This window comes from Phragmites australis, chromosome 8 (genome assembly GCF_958298935.1).
Source record: "Phragmites australis chromosome 8, lpPhrAust1.1, whole genome shotgun sequence".
NCBI lineage: Eukaryota > Viridiplantae > Streptophyta > Magnoliopsida > Poales > Poaceae > Phragmites > Phragmites australis.
In genome coordinates, this window is record NC_084928.1 from 23,371,645 (window position 1) to 23,396,753 (window position 25,109).

Consider the following 25,109-nt stretch of genomic DNA (forward strand, 5'->3'; position numbering starts at 1 on the left):
ACCACAACAAGGACAGCAGTCACTAAGCTACGAACTACAACAAAGGAACACCTTGAATAAAAGAAAAATGGTCGTCGTGCGTAAGTAGTTCGGAAAAACAAGATCACGCCCTCATTGCCAGCACTATGAATATTACACGGCCGATCACCATCGATGCTTGCTTAAAATTCCAAGTACAGTATGGCTCATTTAACTTGTTACGTTGTTAAAAACTGACTCTTCACCAATGTACCGAAGCAGCAGATTTGCGCATCATTAACATTTTTCATTCAAAAGAAGAGTTATTATTGTCACTAATCAACTGACAGCCCACGTACGGAAAGCTTACATATATTATCATGGAGTTCTGGCAATGCTGATTGGCGTGCTATAGAACAATCCAAACTTTTAAAATATAGATTTCCATCACCAACAGAGAGAAAAGAAATGTAGTAGTATGTATCGATCGAGCCGCAAGTTCAGATGGTATGGTGCTTGTTGACTTCGGTAGATTTCCTCCATGGCCAACTTCACTTGTGCCCTCTGAGATACATGTATACTTTCTACATAAAGAAGGTACTATTAGCTCCGTGTGCTGTTGTAGATAGTATTGCAAAGGAACATAGCATATGTTTATGATGGAGTCACAGTTGATGTAACATGATCACTCAACTATCACGTATTTTCTAGGAACAAGTCTATTTTACTCCCCCAAAATTTTCAGTTATCCGTATGACCCTATTGTTTCCATCCCTGAACTACTAAAATTGGGTTACTTCACTCCCTAATGACATTTGTCATTTTTATTCATCCTTACACAAGTCGTGTTTTAAGAAAAAAAATGTGCAATGACAGATAGCATCATAAACTATGTTGTGATTTTTTTTTGTAATTTTTCATGAGTATGCATTTTCATATCACAGAGGTTAAACTGGTCTCAAATGTTTCCAAACTATGGCATTAGTCATGAAAAAATTCTTCAAATATTTATAACATACGTATGATATCATCTATCATCCTACAAAATTTTGATTTAAAGGACGGCTTTTGACTCAGAGTGCATTTTCATCCTTGGCAAGAATTTTTCTCGCCTTGCTAGGCTCGGTTGGGCTTCTGGAAACGTCAGAATATTCTTGCAACTGAGGCCATCTTGCTTTCGAGGCATTGAGCTTTTTTCACTCCATTGAGCCGAAAAAAAGTGATCTTAAAACAGATTCCTCCCGAAACAAGCTCCATCAGTTGCAGCAACTCACCACTTCTTAGACATGGTTGAGCACTTTTCATTCCCTTCACCTGTCCATACTCCATAAATTGAGCCACCTTCCAGAATACACCATGCTGCTGGGGACCATTAATTTGAGGAGGCATGGCAATGCCCCTTAACTGCAGCTGACCCGGAACTGAAGGTCATGTAATGGTTGTGTAATCTGCTTTCTTCTTAATGAAATACGTGCGCAAAACATTCTCGGAAAAAAGAGGTTTTCCCATTTCTTTAGAAAATAACGTGCATAGTTGTATAGCTTGAAGCATACAATTAATCAAACAAATAGAAAATAATTAATGATTCAATATTTTAGTGAAGTTCATAAGCAGATCTTTGAAGTAACTAATGTATTTTTTATATCCTTCAACCATTTCAGCTGTTCCATTAACTACATAGATGCCAATAAGCACATCCATACTCGAAATACATAACCCATAATGTTTATTTTTAAAAAAAAGTCAAGGCATCAAAAAACTACTTTCTCCTCGTGTATCTAATTTCCAAATATAAATGAAAGGAGTGTGTTAACACCAAACATAATATAAAAGGGTAAATGCATAGTGTAGTAGAAAAGTTACAGACCTGAATAACCCAAAGAAGTATCTTCAGACAAAACCAGGCAAACCCAACAAAGAAAGAGATCTGAAAGAACAAATAATGATCTGAAATGCCATAGAGACATCATTAACCTTATGTAACCATGTCGATACACTTCATATATTAAACGCTAGTCGATAGCATGGTCATTTGTTCATTGTATAGATATAAGGAACAGAAGTAATAGATTTTATCTTTCTCAAAAGGAAATAATATAATAGACTTCGGAGAATCGAACGATAGCTTGGTTAGTAGAGCCTCCGGTTAAAGGGCCATCCATCGGGTTTGAACTCACGTGCTCACAGGTCGTGTGGGCACCTCTCTGAAAATTAGTTTTAGTGAGTTTTGTTTACAGCCAGGTTGAGTATTCCTCTACCTTTAGAACAACTCGAGGGGACGTCTCTCTGTGATCTAGTTTTTTTTTAGAAATAATAGATTTTATCCACTCACCTCTACTATCGCATGATCAGAGGAGGTGTCGATTGCAGCCAGTGTACAGCTGATGAAAAATGCAGCCAGTATACCCCTGATAACAAATAAATTATATTTTGGTTAGTATCGGACACAAAAAAGAAATCTATTTTCACATATGCTTCTTAAAATGTAATTAAAATATTGACATCATCATGAAAGCGACATTTGCTAGGATTGCGCCGAACATTTTTTGTTGCGTGTGGACATGTGCAGGAGGGCGATTTGTTTTGTGCAGCATGGGACCGATGAGAGAAGGCGTCAGTTATTTTCCCTGGGAACACAAAGGTGTTGGGGGTCGCACGCTATGCCCATGCATGCTGGGTCGCGGGATAACCGCGTCGTATCATATGATATGCTATTTTTTCCTCGAATTCGTTAAGCTCTTGATAAACTTTGGAAATAAGGTAACCAAATTTAACCAATTTCACTTGGTTCCTCCTACTTCATACAACAATGTAGTCAACCGTCATATGAGTGATTTTTGAAGTTTAAAGGTGTGGGAGAAACAAAAAAAAAAGGAGATCTATGACTAATTTAAAACAGAAACGATGGACACAAAATACAATTCATGGAAAACTTATTGTTTCGTCCTAACAAGTATCAGTTTTTCAACTTCTTATTTGATTGAAGGAGATAAGAATCTTACGTAAAGATGCGTTTTGGCCAATAATGCTTCTTGCTGCATTGCTCATTAGGCTTCTGCTCGAACTCTCCAAGCTCCTCTGATCCATTACCACGTGCAGCTTTGGTTATCTGCTCCTTTTCACCACCCGCAAGGTGCAATGCTTCTTCTTTGAACAACCTGCTTGCGACCTAAATCATACAATATAGCCATTATGATGACCACAAGTTACCCAAATAAAGCAGATTACAGCATGACAAAATTATGAATACCTTGCGGAGTTTTTCAAGGTCAAATCTGCTATCAACATAGACGGCACCGGCAATGGCCTCAACGATATCAGCAAGCACCTTTGGAGCCTTGCCCTCTGTTTCTTTCTGCACTGAGTCGGTAAACAGGCTCACCTGCATCACAAATGCTATAGTCAGTAAAAACAATTGGTGTACAGTAACAGAGATAATATGGTCACGAGCTGATCTACTTATACAACGGCATTAAAAAAAGAGAAACAACACCTATATATATGTTGAACTTCCATCGGAACTGCACAGAGTGCTTCAAGCTTAAAGATTTTTCATTAAAAAAAATCTTGAAATAAACATCATATTTCATCATACAATTCAAAATTTTCAGATAACACTGGAATTTAGAGCATGATTTATGTGCGTTCTAGCATCACATAAAGCAGGGAGGGGGGCTGCTGCCCTTGCCCTAGCGCCGCCTTGCCCCTGCCCTCATCAGCTGCGCCCTGCTGCTCCTGGCCACCACTGCCCATGCAGAGGAGGCGGCTGGCGGCCCTGCAGCGGCAAGGGAGGGCCTGGAATACCTCAAATTTTCAGAAAAAATAATTATTCAACAGGAAGGCTAAAGAGAAGACAAAAAATTGAATTTTTTATCCGTACATCGGATCAAAGGTTTCGGATGCGTGGAGCTTGTCGAGACAATTCCGTTTAACTATTTATACATACTGTTTAAATAACGAATGAATTCGTAGCAAGTCTAAGTAAATCTAAACCATTGTATTTCGCTTTATGTTGGAGGAACATCTCAACTTAGTGATATTTAGAAGATGCACTATAGTATTCTCATGCACTATAGTATTACTATAGTTATCATAGTATCTCAGCCACCATGCGGTATATAAAGAGGTGAAAAGCTCAAAATATCCCTCTATATATAATTGTAACATAATATCTTAGAGATAAGTTGGTAATTTCTCTACCCTTTCTCTTTATAAATAAACTCTCAAAAAGCAGGAGAGGAGGCCAGGGATTTTCCCCCATTATACTGGCTTTGCTTCTCTCTTGTTCTCTCCTTTCGGCTCACAGGTTCATCTTCAAGCTTAAACCCTCTCATTGGAGGAGGCTCTCGCCACACTCTATCCGGGGCACATCTTCATACCCCAACAATGCGTTGACTGTGGGGATGTTTGATACCAAGAGCCACGAGAAGACATCAAGATAACAGAACATATTCTCATGGAGGAGCACATCATCGTGCAGACGTTTGCCAAGAGGCCAACGCCGCCGTCGATCACCAAGTCGCCGCTGCACCCTAAGCAGATGCGATGTGCATGCCGCTCTTCGCTGCCTCGATACTGGATATGGGAAAGTTGTAACAAGCGCAACTCCACGCATGTGGCGCACGTATGGAGCTGTGGTCTCGTCAGTCCCTCTCATAGCGCTTTCTTGTCATTTGTTGTGCGCTCTGCTAGGCGCGTCGTTGGTCTCGCGGCTCACAGGCAGGCAACGTGTGGGCTAGGCTGAGACGACGGCTCTAAGAACCACTTCATGCGAGGGTAAACAAGCATGAGCCCTTTGCTGTTGAGAGAGTACTAGCTGGCAAGCATTGCACGAGGCTAGAAAAATCAAGGGGCATGTCGTGTCCACTCAGTGGGGGCTCCTGGTATGGTGCTGCAAGGTTTGACTAAAGTTCTCACTTTCACACCATTGACTATGGGATATTTATTTTTATGGAGTAAGAAATAATAGTATATTTACTTACCGTATGTGTACAAAGTCTCCATAGTCTATGTTCCGTATTAGAGGGTGCGCGTGAATGGTGCCGGAAGATGGCTCTTTGACGTTTGTAATGTCCACCTGTTCCGTCAACTGATAAGCTCATCTCTTTATAAAGTTTGCAACCCAGCGTATCCGTGCTATATAGGCCCACCTTGTTGTACCTTTAACAGCTCGGTACTCGCTATGTTATATTTTAGAGTTACAAATATCTCACGTAGAAAATGACCATCTGCTGGCTACTCTTTTTTTTTAAAGTTAAAATATTTCAAAGTGGCTGCCTACTCATCGCTCCTTTTTTAAAGATAGTACACTTAAATCAGCCATACGAACTTGGAGCATGGCCACAAAAGTCCATCGTATTTTACAGCTGTATGGACCGCCATATTTTACGGCAGCATGATTGGTATACCGACGTACTTGCCACTCTAGCCTACTGGGCTCCGGTAGTAAAAAATGTTTTTTTACCATGGCACATGAGCCTTACCATTTGCAGCCATATTGTTACATATTTACGATAGCACGTAGCTATGGAAGAAAATTTTATGGGATCGAGTTTTTCGTAGAGACCCGTGTAGCATTTTTACATGTGTCTTCGTATGCATAGGTATGCACGTGCGTGAGCCGTGCGATCACACGTATATGGTACGGATAAGAGTTTTACAGAGCCTTACGCGAGCGGGTCTCATAAAATTTCTCTTCCGTGGCTATGACTACTTTACTGTACTTTCCCTAACACGTGTACAACATTAGCACGTGCTAGTGGTGCTCTCTACCTCTCACACAGGGTCCAGAGAACTCAAGCTCTTGCAGCCAAGACGATTTCCGCTACTTGCTTCTACTCTTGTCTCACACCTCGCAGGCCTCCGAACCGGACGGGCTTCGCAGAGGCCTCCGCGAGAGGACAACCTCACGCCGAGGGCCACCTCGCTCCTGAGCCTCACCTGCCAGAGGACCACGTCGCGCCGGAGGCCTCACCCGGAGGCCACTCACCAGGAGCCGGGCTCCTCGCCGGAGCTCCACGTCGGCGCCGGAGGCCACTAACCCTGAGCCGGGCTCCCCGTTAGGGCTTCACGTCAGCACTAGCCGGCCTGCCTCCAAGCATGGCCGGAGCTCACCGCCGCCGCAGGCCCCGTCTCCAGAGCCGGAGCATGCCGCTTCCGCGCAGCCGGCCTGCCTCCAAGCATGGCCGGAACTCACCGCCACCGCAGGCCCCGTCTACAACCACGACCGTCCGACGTTGCGAAAGCTCATGCTCCACCGGTCCACCGACCTCACTATCACCATCTTCACCGCTGTCCAGGCCACGGGCATGATGGTCCTAATGACCTCGACGGCGGCGCCCTTCTCCGTGCGCTGGCGCCAAGGGGTGGAACTGGCGCCAAGGGGCAGAGCCCCGACTGCGTGCCGACCAACGGTACGCAGCTCGGGGTGCTGTGCCTTGGGTTCTGCCTAACGGCGCTCAGCACCGGCGGGCTCAACCGCTCTAAGTCGAGCGTCTCCAACTTCAGGTCCGAACAACTTCACGACGGCAAGCGCAAAAAGATGCTGCGCTTCCTCAAACAGTTCTACTTCTTCGTCAGCATCGGCGCACTGCTGGCCGTCACCATGCTGGTGGGCGCCACAGGATGAAGTGAGTGGGCTTAGCCTACCCTGGAAGGACCCCGGGCCCTTTGCACAGCAGTGCACCCACGGAAACGTGGACCAGCCCATGAGCTGGCTCTCTCCCACCTCGCTGGGGGCTGAGACATGTGTGGAACTCAATTGAGGAAGCCTGGCTCTGAGCCAAATGGCATGTACAGCGTCTATGGCGTGCCAGCAACAACTCGCAGGACCCGTGGGCTGCCTGCCTCCTCAATGACAGCGGAGCGGCGGAGCCCAGCCTCAGTGGCTCCGAACCGTGCCTACGGCCTCTACAAAAGCAAGATATTTAGTGGACCTTAGAGCAAGGAATGATCGAGACCCGGCCTCCGAGCGCATGTGAGCCCCTCCTCCCGGTCTCGTCGGCTCTGTCTCTAGTCTGATAGGCCTTCGGCAGCGAGCGCTTGAGTTAGTGCGCCTAAGCTCCCACCGACCCCACTGTTGACGTCTCAAATTTAGCATCGCTGTCTACTTTTAACCTTTACACAGCATTCTACTGCAAATTAGCTATTCAGTGATAGCGATAGATAGTAAAACTTAAGTCACATCTCTATTCAAATAGTAAATAATAAAACTTAAGTTATATTTATATTCAACAAAGTACAAACTTAGCTTAAGTTATATCTTGATCAAATAGTACCACATAATGCACAACAATCCAAACTCTCTGTTAACTTGAAGGGACAGGCATAGTACAGTCGAGGTACAAAACCCTACGCACCTGAAGGAATAGCATACCTAGGTAACCTGGAAGGAATAGCATACATAGGTAACCTGGAAGGCATAGCATGCCTCGGTAACGGTGATGCCTACGCACCTACAGGCCTAGCCTCGATAGCAGTGATGCCTACGCACCTACAGGCCTAGCCTCGATAGCAGTGATGCCTACGCACCTACAGGCATAGTCTCAGTAGCAGTGATGCCTACGCACCTGCACGCCTAGCCTCGGTAGCGGTGATGCCTATACACCTGCAGACATAGCCTCGGTAGCGGTGATACCTACGCACCTACAGGCCTAGCCTTAGTAGCGATGATGCCTACGTACCTATAGGCATAGCCTCGGTAGCGGTGATGCCTACGCACCTATAGGCCCAGCCTCGGTAGCGGTGATGCCTACGCACCTGCAGGCCTAGACTCGGTAGCTATGATGCCTACACACCTGCAGGCATAGGCTCGGTAGCGGTGATGCCTATGCACCTGCAGGCATAGCCTCGGTAGCGGTGATGCCTATGCACCTGCAAGCATAACCTTGGTAGAGGTGATGCCTACATAGCCTCGGAGGCAAAAGAGGTCCATATCAGCTTATTGACTAATCCTAAGCTTACTTCATTACATGCATACATACATGCACACCATATCATATGCATATGCATCAGAACATATACATCACATACGCGCACCATCTAGCACCATAACATGTGCATTATGCCATATGCACCATCCCACATACAACGCACTATGAATCGCATCATGACATCGATTCATAGCCTTGTGATGACCATGTCGTATCATGGTCCCTCTTGCATCATGGTCCCACAAATAATAACTAACACACCCTCCACCCGCTCACAACCGTAAGACGTGACGGGGTTAGGGGGATGACACTTCAAGCGACACACAATATGCGTAAAACACGAGATGCACCCTCCGCCTGCTCGTGGCCAAAAAGCGTGAGGAGGGTTGGGGAGTTTGGGAGTCAAAAGGCTTGGCCAATCCTACACAAGTTGCATAATTTCTCTATTCCTACCAAAACACGTTGTTTTCAAAACAATTACAGGAATAATGCAGGGGCTGAGATTCCGACAAACTTGAGTGGGACTCAGAATATAGGGGCTCCAGACCGCTCTACCTCTGTCGATCCCCACCGCATCTGCTGCTGAGGGGTAGTGCGCTGCCCCCTTAGCCTCGCGATCGACTCCACCTCCGGCATCCACCACTGAGGGGGTAGCGGGCTGCCTCCCTCAGCCTCGCTGTCAACTCCACCTCCAGCATCCACTATTGAGGGGGTAGCCCGCTACCCCCCTCAGCCTTGCTATCGACTCCACCTCTGGCATCCACCGCTGAGGGGGTAGCCTGATACCCCCCTCAGCCTTGCTGTCGACTCCACCTTCGGCATCCACCACTGAGGGGGTAGCCGGCATCCATCGCTGAGGGGGTAGCCGGCATCCATCGCTAAGGAGGTAGTCGGCATCCAACGCTAAGGGGGTAGCTGGCATCCACCACTAAGGGGGTAGAGGGCTGCTCCCAGCACCTCGCCAATGACTAGCTCTGGCATCCACTGCTGAGGGGGTAGCGGACCACCCCCTCAGCCTCGCCATCATCTTCGTCCCCAGATATCGACGAGGGGGGCTCCGGATGGCTCTGCCTCTGCCACGCCTCTCAGCTTTGCCGTCGACTCCACCTCCAGTATCCACTGCTGAGGGGGTAGCAGGCTGCCTCTATCAGGCTCGTTGTCAACTCCGCCTTTGGTTTACGCCACCAGGGGCTCTTGACGACTCTGCCTCCACCACGCCTCTCAGCCTCGCCGTCGACTCCACCTTCGACATCCACTGCTGAGGGTGTAGCAGGCTACCTCCCTCTACCTTGCCATCGACTCCACCTCTGGTTTACGCCACTGGAGGCTCCAGATGGCTTTGCCTCCACCACCTCCCTCAGCCTCGTCGCCGACTCCACCTACGACAGCTACCATTGAGGGCGTAGTGGGCTGCCTCCCTTAGCCTCGTTGTCGACTCTGCCATGGGGCTTTGGACCATGTCACCACCATCGGACCTCGTTGCCACCGCTTGCGGCCATCACCTAGAGATTTTACAAGGATGGGACTCTGTTCGAGATATCCTGACTCTGTGGTGGGACTAGAGCTAGTTCTCTGTTCATTAGCTCGTCCCTCGAAACCTTGGAGCCAGTGGATGAGGTGGTGTTGTTGGGGGAACGCCCTAGCCTAAAGATATTTAGATGATGCACTATGGTATTACTATGGCTATCATAGTATCTCAGCCACCACGTGTTATGTAAAGGGGTGAAATACCCAAAATACCCCTCCATGCATAAGATTGTAATATAATATCTTAGGGGTAAACTAGTAATTAGATTGGCTGGAGATGAGGACAGAGGTTTTCCCCCATTACATTGGCTTCACTTCTCTCTCGTTCTCTCCTTTTGGCTTACAGGTTCATCTCCAAGCTCGAGCCCTCTTGTTGGAGTAGGCTCTTGCTGCATTCTATCCAGGGCACATCTTTGTGCCCCAACACTTTAGGTTTTGTTTCCAATTTGGAATTTTTTTAATAAAGGCAGGTGATGCCACCCTGCTGTGCCCGTTTCGTGTTTCCTGTGCATGCAAGCATCTCTGCTCCTACACGCTTGCTGTCAGTCTATGCCCATCGTGTCAGGTGCCACCACTGCTCTGCTATCACTTCGCCGCCTGTTGCTATTGTGTAGCCGAGCTAGTGCTGTTGTGCGGCCAAGGAAAGCAAGGAGGAAAGAAAGAAGAAATTGAAGGAGAATAAAAGAAGAAGGAAATGAAAGAGAAGGAAAGAGGAGACGCAAAATTTGTCGTTGATTTGTGTTGTTCGCTTCGAGCATAAACCCTAATTAGTCCCTGGAGGATGATGGATGAGTTTGGATGAATAGAATCGCTGCTGAAATTTGTGATCTGTAGTTTCATAGTTGTGCAGCGAGTTAATTTGTTTTCAAATCTGGTATTAATTGGCGCAGAATCTTGCCATTGCCATAAAATGAAAATTGGCGTTTTGTCGTAATCTTTCTAATTTTGCTAGTTTCGTTCAATTTCAACTAGCGGTATGGCCAAAACAGTGCTGCTGTCCGGTCATTTTTAATCTGCATAATAATTTCTTTATCTGTTTTTGGATAAATTAAAACAAGAATTGGTCCAGAGCACTAAAAGCAAAGTTGTAGAGAACTTCCTGCATATGTCCGAGATGGCCTTATTTGCTGCAATTGGTTAAGTGGATTGAAACATGTGGAAAAAACATTGATCAACATAGAAATTTAGTTGAATTTTCAAATAATGCGAGAATCAGGTTTTTAGGTTTTGGCCGAGGCACTAGTTCAGGTATTCATCATATAGTCTTGTGCTCGTCGTGGGAAGTCAAGTGCCAAGGGTGTGACGTTGAGATCTCATCAAGGTTAAGGCAAGTGCATGTTGAAATTGTGTGATGACATGGTTTTCTTGTTGGTTGATTTCTCGATCCTTTCAATTATTCGTATTTTCATGTGTTGTTGTGATTCAAGTTTCATGAGTGTTCCTGTCAAAAGATTCAAGTTTCATGTTGTTCCTTATCATATCATTCATGTGCTGGGGGGTTTTTCCAAAAACACCAGTTGTGCAATTTGGTTCATTTGTTTAGGTTCCTGTGAGTAAGCACTAGCCCTGCTAGCTCATTTCTACCAGTAAATGCTAAGGATGTCATCCAGATGTTGTCCGTTTCAGACGGTAACTACTATTCCATTGATAAATTCCAGCATTCAACTTATTGATTTCCAATATTTCACATATTGTCACTTTGATTATATTTTTGGTATGTGTTCTTCTAGTTCCAAATTGTAATTGCTGAGTATTTTTACTTACTTTTGTGATTTATTTGGTTTTTAGGTACCAAGTGATCGCAACATTCACATGATTGCAAGTAGTACGTTTCTACTTGAGCACTGACATACCTTTACATATACTTAGGTCTTTATAATGAGTCATCAGAACTGACTTTACTAGCTTAGTTTTGTTGAGTACTTTGTGGATGAGACGGTTGTTGGTGGTTCTTATGCCTCACTAATCCGCAAGTGCATAGATATCACTGTAGCCTTCACCTCTGAGTATCCCAGGGTATCGTATCCACAAGGAATGAGTAGTATTTTGACACACTTATTTGATTTATGTTAAATAGAGAAGAGGTTGAGGAAGCTTTGTATTGGGAGAGAGAGGAATGAGTTGAGTATTTCCTTCCATCTAGGCTTCACTTTGGCAATCACTTGTCTCTTGTATTTATTAGAAAACTGAATATATAATTAGGCGCTACCTCATCAAACACCTACTGGGTAACCCCAACATAGCTAATCTACAATAGTTGTCACCTAGACACCACGTGGATTACTAGCATTCCAAGCTAACTATATACCTAGACACCATGTCTAAATTAGAGAGATAATACTTTGATAAGCATGCATGGAACCCATAGGTACATTAAATAGCCAAATAATGCTTGAAACCAATTAAAAGACTAGCTCACATCAAGTATTACCCGACCGAAAAAAGAGGAGGCTCACTCCATAGTAGTGATCAATATCATTGAGGTACAAGAGGTGTGAGACATCAGCGTTTTGTTGCCCACACCAAGTCTCCTCAAAATCTCGTACCACTCTCTTCCTATACAAGCTCTAAAAGTGGTGGAAAAATGAACTAACAAGTGGTGGAAGTGATGGAATGGTGAGGGGATGCCCCAAAGGAGTGGGATGGGGGGCCTTTTATACTAGGCTGGTTGGCCTAGGTTGGTTGGCAGGCAGGCCTATGTGCACCAAATTGATCGGGCAGCCTCCACGTGGGGGCCGGGTGGCCTATGCATCGCTGTAGCGGTGGATTGGCGGCCGAAGAGCTTTTGACTAGATGTGAAGAGAATCTTAGGCCGAGCAGCCTCTCCGACAAGTCCAGGCGGTCTAGTCCAAAGGCAGTTCCAACCTAGGATTCCACTTGAAGGCATTGGCCAGGCAGCCCCACTTGTTGGGCCAGCCGACCCATATATGAGGCCAGCCTAAAATTATAGGTCGGCTAGTTTCTACAGCCAAAAGTAGTTTGGCCATAGAATTCCCTGGTTTAAGGATGAAATTCTACTGTTGAATGAGTTGAGGTTCCATGCCACTTAGGATAGTTGGCTGGGCCTCATAGGCCAGGTGGCCAACCTTGGTCAGGCCAACTTCATGTGACATCCTCTTGTGGCTGGCCAGCCTAGATAAGGTGGTTGGCTAGCCAAGCCACATAGGTCAGCTCACTGACCTCTAGGCCGATGGATGTTCGGGCACATGTTCCACAGGCTAAACCCCACAAACCCATGATCGAATGTGCTGCTGTTCATCCAGCTAACCAAATCTTCCCGTGGAAGCTTGTTTTCGTCTGATTCGTCTGTGATGCCATTTTATTCATCTTTTCAGTATTTTTCTGCAAAAGCATGTTGGCACACCAAAACTAGTGGACGAGTGAGCGTTAGAGTGATAAAATACATAGAACATGTTATTTACCAGTATCCATGGGTAAAATTATTGTTTAACATGCATCAATAATGGTTTATGTTTGGTGTTATCATGGCTATTTAGTTATTCTATCATTATGCGATGGTTACTACTACTTATTTGTTATTCCTGTGGTTATATATTGTGTCGTGGATGTCCATATTTGAATAGAAGAATCTACCGAAATTTTAGATAAATTCTAAACTTTGTAGATTTTTAAGTATTATGTGGTAGCCTCAGGGTATGTGAATACCTAGGGTGTTACAAGGCTGGCCAATGGGAGACTGATACCGAGGTCCACTGACCCTGCTCCTCGCCGATGTTGCCTTTTTGTTACTACTTATCGGTTGTTGCGGCAAGGGAGGGAAGAAGGTAAGGGAACTAGGAAGAAGAAGCAAGAAATGAATGACAAAGAGAAAAAGAGGAAAGAGAAGAGGATTTTGTGAATTTTTCCGATGTTTTTGCAAATTCATGCTAACTTTCCTCGTAATCCCTAGATGCAAGAATCTCATTTAGAATTGATTTGGTCAACTGTAGATCAATTTTCATTATTACTAATTAATTAGGGAATTATCTTAACAATTATAATGTTGTCCCATGATAGATAGATAGCTAGATATTTTTTCTCTGATTAACATGATAATTTCCTTATAGTCTGTGATTAGTAATGGTATAGATAAATATGTTTTTATGTATGTGTGTAAACCTAACTTGATTGTTGAAACAAATTATGGATTTGGAGGTAGGCTTGCGACCGGACTAAAAGACTTGCAATATGTGGATTAACAACTTCCATGAGTAGGAACGAGCCAATATCAACTAAAAAATAGAGGTTGAGTAGAACATAGTGGATCTCGCATTGTCTCCCTCGACGACATAAGGGCAACCCAAATGGTGGTGTTTTGGGAAGAGTGTTGACTAGAGTTTAGGAAGAATTTGATTTGTTTATTTTTTTTGCGAAGGGAAAGGGTTTATATTGATTTGGAGTACCAGTACATCTCAAAACCCAAGGAAATACAAGTAAAAAACATCTAAAACCTTCTTGCATCTTCTTCAGCTTCGACGATTTCTGCCACTCTGCACGAGCCGAGTCTGTGAAGCAAGCCTCTCACGCTGAGACCATCGACCAACTCCTAGCGTTGGAAACGCCGCAACACCTAGCTCTCTGGAACCATCGCCGAAGCAAATACCTAAGCCACTAAAAGCGAATCGGCTATTGTGTCGCCAGCTCAAGCACATGAAGACTTGATCCTCTACGACCACCTGCAAAGAAGCCTACGACCTAGAGCTACAACTCACCAAAGGGATGGCAATGAGGCCCAATCCCTCCACAGAAAAGGCCAGCAGCACTAGCTGCGACACTGGTGCTCCAGCAAAAGCAACACCTAACCCACACATCAAACAACCAAAAACATACCTCACACAGCTCCCACCAGAGATGACAACAGGAGTATCCCTATAGTAGCATCACCAGAGACATCTTGGCCATAGAACATCACTACGTTGGGAACAGCTAAAGGCATACTGCCTAAACCCTATAGGGAAACCATAGAACTCAACCTACCAGCGTCAGAGAGAACAAATCGCCACGAAAGTGACAGCGATGGTGGTAGAATCCGAAGAGAAGAGCTCCAACCAAAAAAAGAAACTGAAAAGACCTACTTACTGCTATACAGGATGGGTCCCTCACCCTAACCACACCGTCAGCACGCTAGAGACAGCAGGAGTGGGGCCAGATTAGTCGATTAATCGAATGACTAGTTTCCGCCTGTCTTTACTATAGCATGGGGAAAGGTCCTCTCTATTTCTGTTTTTTGTTTCCTTGGAAGAATTTGATTTGTTGATATGATCAAGTTTCTTTTTTCTTAGAAATAAACACTTGACTAATTCTTATACATACCCTTTTTCTTGTTCCTTCTTCCTCCTGCCCTCCCATCCTCACATAGGGTTGTCAAAAGAGGTGAGCATGAGCAAGTGTTTGCTTAAGTTGGTGTTCGAGCTTTAAACTAGGACACTAAGCTCAAGCTAAGATCGAGCTCAGCTCAATATGGCTTGGTAAAGCCCGATAACTTTAATATAATATGTTACAGATCGAAAAAGTACAAGATCAACTCAGTAAAGCTTTGTTTATAGAGTAAGTATGTACGTGAGTGTAATATCGATCACTACTACAAAAACTATTTTTCAAAACATCCAATGTGTCTTTCCACATACGGGTCATATGGCAAACCGTCTGAGTGATTTTCAAAGGTGGGTGACATAAGAAGCCGTCTGTGTAAAGGTCATTTGCATAGGCAATTACTTACGTGAACCGCCTGTTTTTATTTTCAGAGGCTTGATGATTAACATATGTGATTCACATAAGTAATTGCCTGTGGTAATAGTCAATTTAAGAGACGGTTCCTATGTAAACCGCCTGTAGAACTGGAGGGTTATTTTCAGAGGCGGTTAATATAAGGAACCGTCTCTAAACATAGATAGTATGTTATCTAAAAACTTCATAACTTTTTTTTATACGAATTCAGATAGAGATAATCTTTATATGAAAATTATAGTCATCGATGAGATCTACAACTTTGTAGTTCAAAACTTTTTTATTTGAAATCATTAAGTGTCAAAATAATCAGTTAAAGTTTCACACATAAGTTTCACGTGCTATTGTTACCACAAGTCCTATTAATACAAGTAAACTCAAGAACAAGGAGAAGAAAAAGAATACTACCAACTCTAACATCTCCAAGAAAAATATCTAAGACGTCTACTATCAACAACAAGACTTAACTTATAGAAGTACTAGTGATAACAATAGTATATACGCTCCTTTTGATCGATATCTTATATCTAAAATTTTAAACGATTATTCTGATACCTAAATGACTTCAAATAAAAAAAAATCAACTATAAAGTTATAAATCTCGTCGAATGTTATAATTTTCATGTAAATTTTGTCCTCATCGGAGCTTTTATGAAAAAGTTATGAAATTTTTAAGATAAGTTATCATTAATTTTCAAAGATGGTTTCTTATGCGAACTGTCTCTGAAAATAACCCTATATTTTCACAAGTGGTTCCTTATGTAAATCATCTCTGGTATTGGATGACAGTTTATTTTAAAAAATTCATAATTTTTTCATATGAAGTCGGATGAGTATAAACTTTATATGAAAATTATACCTCTCGACGAGATCTATAACTTTGTAGTTGAAAATCTTTTCATTTAAAATCATTTAGATGCCTAAATAATTGTTTGAAGTTTCAAATAAAAGATATCAATAGTAATGCATATGCTATATGAAATCTGTGGTGGGACGGTGAGGAGGATTCGCGCGAGTTGAGAGGTTTCGAGTTCAAATGCCAAAAACCGCACGCACCCGTATTCGTGCGAAAAAACGTGTCACTTGTGACTTTAGACGTCACGGCCTAGGGGGTACTTGGTAGGTAAAAAAATAGCTTTTTTTGGGCCGATTAGCACAGATGGTTCCTTAAGCGGATCACTGTGAAAATAGGTTTTCAGATATGGTCTCTTTTGCGCATGTGAAAATCGTTCATTTTCACAGACCTTCGATCACAGGCTGGTATGTCGAACGCCTATGAAAATAGGTTATCACCTGTCTTTAGAAATAGTTTTTGTAGTAGTGGACTTGAGCTTCGATAAAGCTCGAAAATTGTGTAGGTTATATATATATATATATATATATATATATATATATATATATATATATATATATATATATAGGAAAACTAGTATGTACTCCTGGGTGTATGTACTCTCACCTCTTATATACCACTTTTACACGTGTGTTATACTTCTTTATCACTTTAAATATACTTCATTAGTAATTATAAGATACTACAATACAAATCCCACGAAATTTTTTATGAAATTCCATGATTTTTATCATAATTTGCATATATACTTCTTTTATGTATAAAAAAGAGTATATAGCAAAAATGAAAGGCTAACATTGAATTTTTTTTCATACAACTCATATTGGAGTATCTTAGAATTAGTATTAGAGTATACTAAAAATGATAAAAGAGTATAAAGTGTTTGTTGAGGTGGTATATTGCATGTGGGAGTACATACTCCTAGGAGTATAGAATAGCTGTCCTATATATATATATATATATATATATATATATATATATATATTGCAGCCTAATTAACCAAGCCAAATAATTAGAATACAAACTATTGTGCTCACGAGCTTGAGTCCATGTTCAAGATCAACTTCTAGAGCGAGCTGAGCTCTCATAGATTTCGAACCTTGAGCTTTCTTGAAAGTCCCACGTAACGCATTGCTAGTGACTATAACTAGATATGGGTTGCCCTCCCCTGCTCTATTGCTTACCTTGACTATGGCATAAGCTGCGCCGCAGCCACCTCGTCTCCGGTGTTGGATATATTATTTTATTTTTCGAAATACCAGTCAAATGAGATTATGATTCATTCATATTCAGTCTATTTGGCTGAATAAATAGTGCAAAAGCCAGAACCTTATTTCAGTTATGGAATAAAGCTTCCTTTATATAAGAATAAATTCCCTGGTTTCTGGTAGTTATGTGAGGAAATTAACAAGTGCCTTCAGAGCTAGTTCATTCATAGTTATAATTTTCTAACATGAGGAGGCCAGGTGGGAGTATCATTAGGCCATAGATCCACATATATGCTGTTCAGGAGATATATATGAGGGGGCAGGGGTGGAGGTGTGTGAGTGCTTATACGTACTTCGCGGTCGAAACCTGGACACTTGTGACGAAGCAGTGGGTACAGGTTGTGCTCGACGGCAATGCGAGCGAGCTTCTTGTTTGTGATGTAGTCTTTCCGGAGATCGGTGAGTTCGCCGGGGCCGAGGTCGCGGTATTCCCTGTAGAAATATTTGGAGAACAGGAGGTAGATGGCCGAGTCGCCGAGGAACGCGAGGCGCTGGTACGAAGGGCCGCGGCCGCCGTCGGTGAAGGACATGTGCGTGAGGGCCTCCTCCAGGAGCAGACGATCGCGGAACCTGTATCGCAGCACCCGCTCCACGCGGGCCGCCGCTTCCTCGCGGTCCGCCTCAAAAGAGCGCGGCTGCATGCTTCGATCGGGGCACGGGTGCGGTTGGAGTTTCGGTTAATTTCCTCTGGGAGCTAGCTATGGGCGCACGCGGGGTGGCGCGTCTCTCTCTCTCTTATAGAAGAAGACGAAGAAGGCGAGTAGAGTTCGGAAAAGCAGCTTTTGCGCGGTTCGCGATGGATTATCCCGTAGACTTGTTGGGGAGGGATCGTTGGAACGTGAGGAATCGTCGTGGAAAAGGGGCTCAGCACTTTGCCCGGCCGCTTTGTGCGCAATTATTTTGCCTTTCCATCGATCGTCTCATGGAAGGAACCTGTGTCGGCAGAGAGTGATGCTATGGTTACAACTTACAACTGCGCTTTCCACACTCTTGGGTCCAAAAGTTTACTTCCGGACGAAGGCACTGCATCAGCGGAAAAGAATTAAATCAGTGGTAGGCCGCGCGGTAGTACATGTTTGTGTAAAGTGTTGTAATTTGCCGATGTTGTGAAATCCTAGCGATAAACCGATAAGAACGGGAGAAAGCAATAATTTAAGCTTGGGTAGAGACAGACTTTGTCCTCAGATCCTTCTCGTTTTATCGTTTTTATTTATTATCAAAGGCGCGAATTACATGAGGCCCTATGTCCCTAATACATGGTCGGGTGGAGAGGGAACCTTCTATGATACAATTACAAGCGTTGAACCTTGTGTGAACTCCTTAGACTTGGATGCTTGCTCCTCTTGTTGGATCATCCGGGGACATAACAAACCCCTTTGGACCCTTCTCAACGCCAAGCTTATGCCTCTTAAAAACTCCTTCGGTAAAACCCAGTGAGAAAAATACTAAGAAGAAAAAAGTACACAAATCGCGTCTCTTGCCACATTACACATGTTACCTTATAAAAAATCTCGTGTTGAGAAAACCCAGTGGAATAAAACTCACATATAATTCTTTCGGATTGAATTGTAACTCTCACAATTAGTTAACCTTGATCATACAGATCAAGATGATCAGGTAGTCTATTTCACATAAAACTTTCGCCGAAACTCTAAGCAACTTTTTTAGTCCCCTTGAATGGAGCAATAGGGCATAGAGTCTCATCGAGTGAGATCTCCTTTCTATTTGGACCTGAAGTCTTCAACATGAAAATCTAAATGTGATATTCCTGAAGGATACAACCATTGAAGTATTTATATTCCATTGCGCATCATAGACATCCTTTGAATACATGCCAACAAGGACCTCGTGATACTCACAAGCATTATTCTGCCTTCATAATTCATTGTCATATAGGAAATGTGAAAATACAGAATCAATGAGCCATACCCTTACTTCTCTTTCACCCTTCAACATTACAACTTATTAATATTGTGTAATAGAAGCTCATACTGTCCTCATAGAGGACTTATGTCCTTACAGCATGTCTGACCACCCATCCATAGGACTTATGGGTTTACAACAGATATATGACGTGGTTTACAGCATGAAGCATAAGTATGAGGTGCCACACAATAGATATAAAATGACAAATCTGGACAGATGAGAAGAGAAATATATGCTTCATGCTTCGAGTTAATTTTTTTTGTTGTAAACTATGTTGATAAGGATGTTGTGCTGGTGAGTGCATGCCTTTTGTTGTTAGGGAGATCGTAGCAATTTGATCTTGATGCAACATATGTTGTTCCATGTGCAAGTACGTCATGTGCAGGTATCCTTGTTGGAACAAATCTGTTCAACAATAAATGTTGGAATAACCTCCATGTGTTGCATCAAGATCAAACAGTCATGGTCCTTTAACCACAAATGGCAAGCATTCACTAGCACAACATCCCAGTCCACCTTATCAACATAATTTCCAACAGAAAAATTTATCACACCTTGAGTAATTTGATGCGTGCCCTTTTGATTCAACCATTGCATATATGCAGCGTAGGAAGGCTCGCGTAGTTCATCCTAAACAAACAATCAATTTATTATCATATTTCACTCTAGTCAGACTGCATAAACGTCACTAAAAATGATATAGAACCAAACCATAACTCTGATAGGCCTCAAATTTTAACAGAAGAACTAGACAAAGTTACAGAATTGACCCAACAAGAATCACGTCAATCGGCTATCAAGATTTAATGTTATGAACCTCAAAAGTAAAACCATGTAGGATGATGAAGAAATAACTAGCCTCTACAAAAAAAAAATGATCATCGACACATCATCTTGAAAACTTAATATTTATTGCCTGAAAGTTTACAAGATGCCTCACAAAAGCAAAAAAAAAAACTCTAGAAAAACCCCTTTTTTCTCTCCCAAATCTATCTCTCTCCCCTCTCTCTCGAGTTGGGGCAGTATTCCTGCCTGGGATACTCAAACAGCAGCCCCAACATCTTTTTTTATATCCAGGCTGGCCTTGCTTGGAACCGACTCAGATTCGGGCCAAACTAGGCATCGGTTGGCCAGGCTGCCTTGGGCTTGACCTCGCCGTGGGCCGTGCCTCGGGCTGCACTAGGCACCGTGTTCCGTTGGGCCACACGCCGTTGGCCTGCCTAGTCCGCTCCAGGAATATTTTTATTTTTATATTTTGAAAATAAAAAATTCACTTTAGATCCCGATACAAAAAATCGTAAGAATAACGTATGTCGCCTGCTGGAAGGGCGACAGAATCACCTGATCTTCTCCTTCCTAGCTTTTAGATAGCCCTGATTGACGTGATATATTCCTGGTTTTTTTAAGTTAGTTTTTTTAATTTCTTAAAATAGAAAAAGTAGATTTTTTAGTTTAATTTAAACTAAACTTCTGATCTGAAACAGAATTCCTGTTTTCTCTTCTTTGTTCCTTGTCTATACGGAAAAAGAAAAATTGATTTCATTGATGTAATAAGACTATAAATATATGGAAGGTAAGAGACATTGAATAAAGAAAAATAAAGCAATTTTTTTAGTTGCATTGCCCCAGTCGCTCTCTAATTGATTGATCTTTTTTTTTAGTTGTATCGACCTAGTTTTTTTTTTAGAATTCATTGTTTTTGAGATATTTTGAAAAGTAGATTAATCGGATGAGAAGAGTATAAGTCGGCAATTTTATTTGCAAAGATAAATATCTATGATTAATACAATATTCACGGTACATGGTTGTAAATATTACATTGATTGGGATCGAACAACCAACAGATACGATGGTATGTATGGTACACTTTCTTACTAACCAAGCTATGTACCACCTCTAAACCTAACATGCCTTAGAGAATGTAAACAACCTGATTACAGCCGCTACTCTACTGAATGCAACGTGGGTATTTTCCCTTCCTCGCAGCATCTAGTCCAACTTCCTGCGCCCGATGTTCCTTCTTGGGCTTCCTCTCCCACTCTGCCTCACGGGCCTCCTCATCCCGACGGGCCTGCTCCTCTCTCAGCTTCTTCTGCTCCTCCTACATGCATTTGCGCTCAGCCTCCCTCCTCTTGCCCGCACTAATTTGCTTGAATCATCTCCATGTCGCCTGTTGCTTGTTCCTTAGTAGGAACACGTCTTCTTGTGACTGCTTAGTATCCATCCACTGGATGAACTCACAGAGAGGTAGAGGAGACTACCAACGGAGATAAGAATGGTCAGTGGTAAATGACTGATAGTTGTAATGCAGTTTGGCCACAAGTGTTTACCTGGTGGTAACCACCATGGATGCTGCCCACCGGTGGGTTGTATTGGTAGTTCGCAGACATGAAGAACCTCCTTTGGAAGGTATCTGCAAAGTTGTTAGACTTCTTTAGCCTATAAAGATCTCCATAGAAGCACATCGGCACTTTCACCCTAGCAGGCATAGCAACCATCCAATATTTCTTTGGGAAGGGATCAGAGACCATTTTAGGGGGGTTAGAAGAGCTTTAGGCGATTTGGTTTTGTTCTACAAGTGGCCTCCTGGACTCCTATGTATACAAATAATCCGTGGTGGTTCATGGACTAAGTCTATGAAAAATAGTTGGGAAAAGGAATTGATTCCTCTATCTAGAGCAGTCATTTTATATGAAAAGGTTACGTCTAAAAAGTATATATCTGAAAAGGCTACGTCTGAAAAGTCTATATCTAAAAAGTCTATATCTGAAAAGGCTATGTTTGAAAAGGCTACATTTGAAATGTTTGTCTGAAAAGGCAAACATCTAAAAAGGCTACATCTAAAAAGGATGACATTTCTGAAAAATTAAGTGCAATTACATTTTTTTGGCAGCAATTTTAGTCAAAAAGTTAAATGTCCATGATTGTTAAAACGTCCATGGTACATGGATGTAAATATTGCAATGCCGGGGATTGAACATAGATTCTACTGCATGAACCTGGGAAAATTCCCCTTCTCTCACGTGCCACTTTGCGCTCCTCTTCTTCATAGAGACGTAGGAGAGATTGATACCTCTGAAGTAGTTCCTCATGCCTCTAAAGTTCGACCTCCTGCCTTCTTAAAATGTCCTCCTGGAAGCGGCGTTCCTCCTCCCACCTTTGAAGCTCCTCAGCCTGCAGCTTGCGTTCCTATTCTTGTTGCTGACATTCCTGTTGGTGCTCATGACATGCTTCCAGCCGCTGGCGTACTTCCACCATCCTGATCTTGTACTCCCGTTCGGGTTTTAGCCTCTCTGATTTGTTCCTTATTGAAAGGCGGCCTTACCATGTCAATACGTTCCTTGAAGCGATAAGGCTGTGGATAATAAACGTGGTGCTAGGAGTACTATTCACAATATAGACATGGGAGGTGCGAAAAGAGTGGGAAAGAGGAACACACTATAAAATCAGGATCAATTCCCTAGGTACATGAAGAACCTCCTACCAAAAGTCTCCGCATCAAAAGATGTCGATATCTAGGCTTGGTTACCACACAAGCACAACGGATGCTCATGGCAGTGTGGAACTCCCATGAGATGGTTCCTCTAGGAATCCATGGCAACTTGGTAAGATGTGACTTTAGTAAACAATTAGTAAGTAAATAAAGAACTCCCTAAAGCTGACAAAACGGTTGGTTGGGGTCCTCTGTCGTGATGTTGATGAAGGATAGAAGCTGGAAAAATAAACCGGGTGTACGATACTAACATAGTAGAATAAGATAATATCAACATTATATAGTAGCAACATAGTATCCCCGTTTTGGGATGACCCCCTTGTGCTCCCTAAGTCTCGGCACCCTATAGTCCCGTGCTATCACGTGGTATGCTGAGTATGTGAGTGGGCCCGGCATGACCACTATCTACGAAGGCCAGCCGGTGGGATCTAGCATCGCATAGTCCTCCTGGGTCTGCTATGTGCCTACGGGAGGTGTGCCACCTAACTAGGAGGGCTTGATCTCATCCGTTGTGCTAAAGAGGTACTTGTACTCAGGCATGCCAAAACCCTCTCTGATGACCTGTGCTAGGTACTCCATCGACGCTTCAATGACTTGAAGATTATCGATCTTTGCATGTAGTTTACGAAGCAAAACATGTTAGGACCAATTGCGAATGCGAAATTTGTGAAGTACATAATGTATTATTGATTGTTGTACCTAGATCTCTGGTAGGGGCTTGAGATGAAGATGCACTAGTAGCTGTGAAAGAAGACCTAGAGGACCTGCTACCATCATAGTAATCTATGACACCGGTGTAAGACAGCCTGGAGTAGCTACTGTCGTAGTGCTCACTGGCACTTGTGAAAGATGACCTGGAGGAGGTGCCACCATTTTTCTCACCAATGTCGGTGAAAGACGACCTAGAGGAGCGGATGATGCAGTGCTCACTAGTGGCGGTAAAAGATGGCCATGAGGTGTTGCCGTTATACGCTGGACGTAGTGGAGGGTGAGGCGAAGTCGTGAATACCGTTGAGGGGCGAGGAGATCGAACAAGAGGCAACTGAGCAACAACGACAGTGGACCAACAAGTGACCATCTTCATGGTCTTCTGCACTTTCTGGTAGATCCTGTCGAATGCCACACGTAACTCCATGGTAGGGACATCTATCTCATTGTCTAGCCACTCGCAGTTAGACCTGGCCTCTACTCCTATCTGGAGCAGTAGGTCGTTTTGCAAACAAATGCTATGTAGGATGTGACAAGTGATTTGTAAGATAAATTAAGGATACAACTTCTATTGGTGTCAAAGAAATGTACCGCTAATGACCGTGCATGGTCTTTGTGCACTGAGTACGCTGCGTAACTTGGCACCTTGGACGGTGTCTACGTGACTTGGGTCCATGTCCGAGGTAGAAACCAAGCCAGATACTCCACGAATGCCTCATCAGAGAGCGATCGGTCCTCATCAATGACATCGCCCAGTACATCAGCCCAATGCTCCATCCACAACGGAAGCCAATTGTACTAGGGGGCCTCACCTGGTTCGGTGCCTACAATCTCCATGGCGTACATGATCAAGCTCTTGGATACCGAGTTGTCGTGCGTCTCAGAGAACATGATCCACCCGAACATCCATAGCAAGTAGGCCTCAAAGTGCCTAGCAATATCATGGATGCCCGCCCCCAGATGCATGTTCTCCTCCTGTGAATTACAAAAAGAAAAATATTAAGCTCACACATAACAATAAGCACATGAAGGAACAACATATGAGTAATGTACCACAAAATGGAGTACAAAAGTCTTTGTAGGTCTATGCTCCCCCCCCCCCCTTACAAGGAAAACATCCTGTACACAGGGACACCACCCCTCCAGACAATGACACCAAACTGTGCCAGAAACTCCTCGTGCCAGGTAACGCCTATATCCCCTGTGCCTACTGCAAGGCCCACGTAGCATAAGCCAAGCTAGAGGGGATGTCCTTAAGTGTGTGTGCCATCTCCCTGCACTGGAGATGGAAAGTGCGCATCTCTAGCATCCACCTATTGACAAGGGCTGCGAGCAGGGCCTGGATGAAACTAAACCGCTGCACAGACTCTTTTCCCCTAAGCCCCGTGTCCGCCTCCACAAGCCTGCAAACAAAATATTTTGTGTCTACAAGACTTCCTCGTGTAAACAACAGAAGGACGTGAAAGGAATGTGTTGCAAACCTAGGGATCCAACACTCGTTTAATGCCATGAGCTTCTCTAGAACCCATGGTCACTGGACTGGGAACTCCTTTCCTAAAAAAGCTTTGAGATAGGAGCGGTGCTTGCCATCCAAGAGTGGGTCAAGCAGCTTTGGGTGATCAGCAACCATACCTACAAATCCATAGGACAATTATGCTTTGCAAAACAAAAAATGGCAATACGTCTAACACGATCTAATTGTGTCTGATTTCATTACA

At 43.5% G+C, this 25,109-nt stretch overlaps 1 protein-coding gene across 3 annotated transcripts; it reads right to left on the reverse strand.

The window, feature by feature from the left end:
* Positions 1-244: 244 nt before the first annotated feature.
* On the reverse strand, positions 245-18,122 carry LOC133926810 (ribonuclease 3-like protein 2). Of its 3 annotated transcripts, none has more exons than XM_062372918.1 (6): positions 17,558-18,113; positions 3,209-3,340; positions 2,961-3,127; positions 2,291-2,366; positions 1,826-1,885; positions 245-542 (listed from the first exon to the last, which is right to left on the reverse strand). In XM_062372918.1, the coding sequence occupies exons 1-6, from the start codon at positions 17,903-17,905 to the stop codon at positions 510-512; spliced, it is 816 nt and encodes a 271-aa protein (XP_062228902.1). In that variant the 5' UTR covers positions 17,906-18,113; the 3' UTR covers positions 245-509. The 3 variants fall into 3 exon arrangements, with proteins under 3 accessions (XP_062228902.1, XP_062228900.1, XP_062228901.1); XM_062372916.1 differs by lacking the exon at positions 245-542 and adding an exon at positions 557-1,368 and having other exon boundaries at positions 17,558-18,122; XM_062372917.1 differs by lacking the exon at positions 245-542 and adding an exon at positions 558-1,362 and having other exon boundaries at positions 17,558-18,122.
* Positions 18,123-25,109: the final 6,987 nt, after the last annotated feature.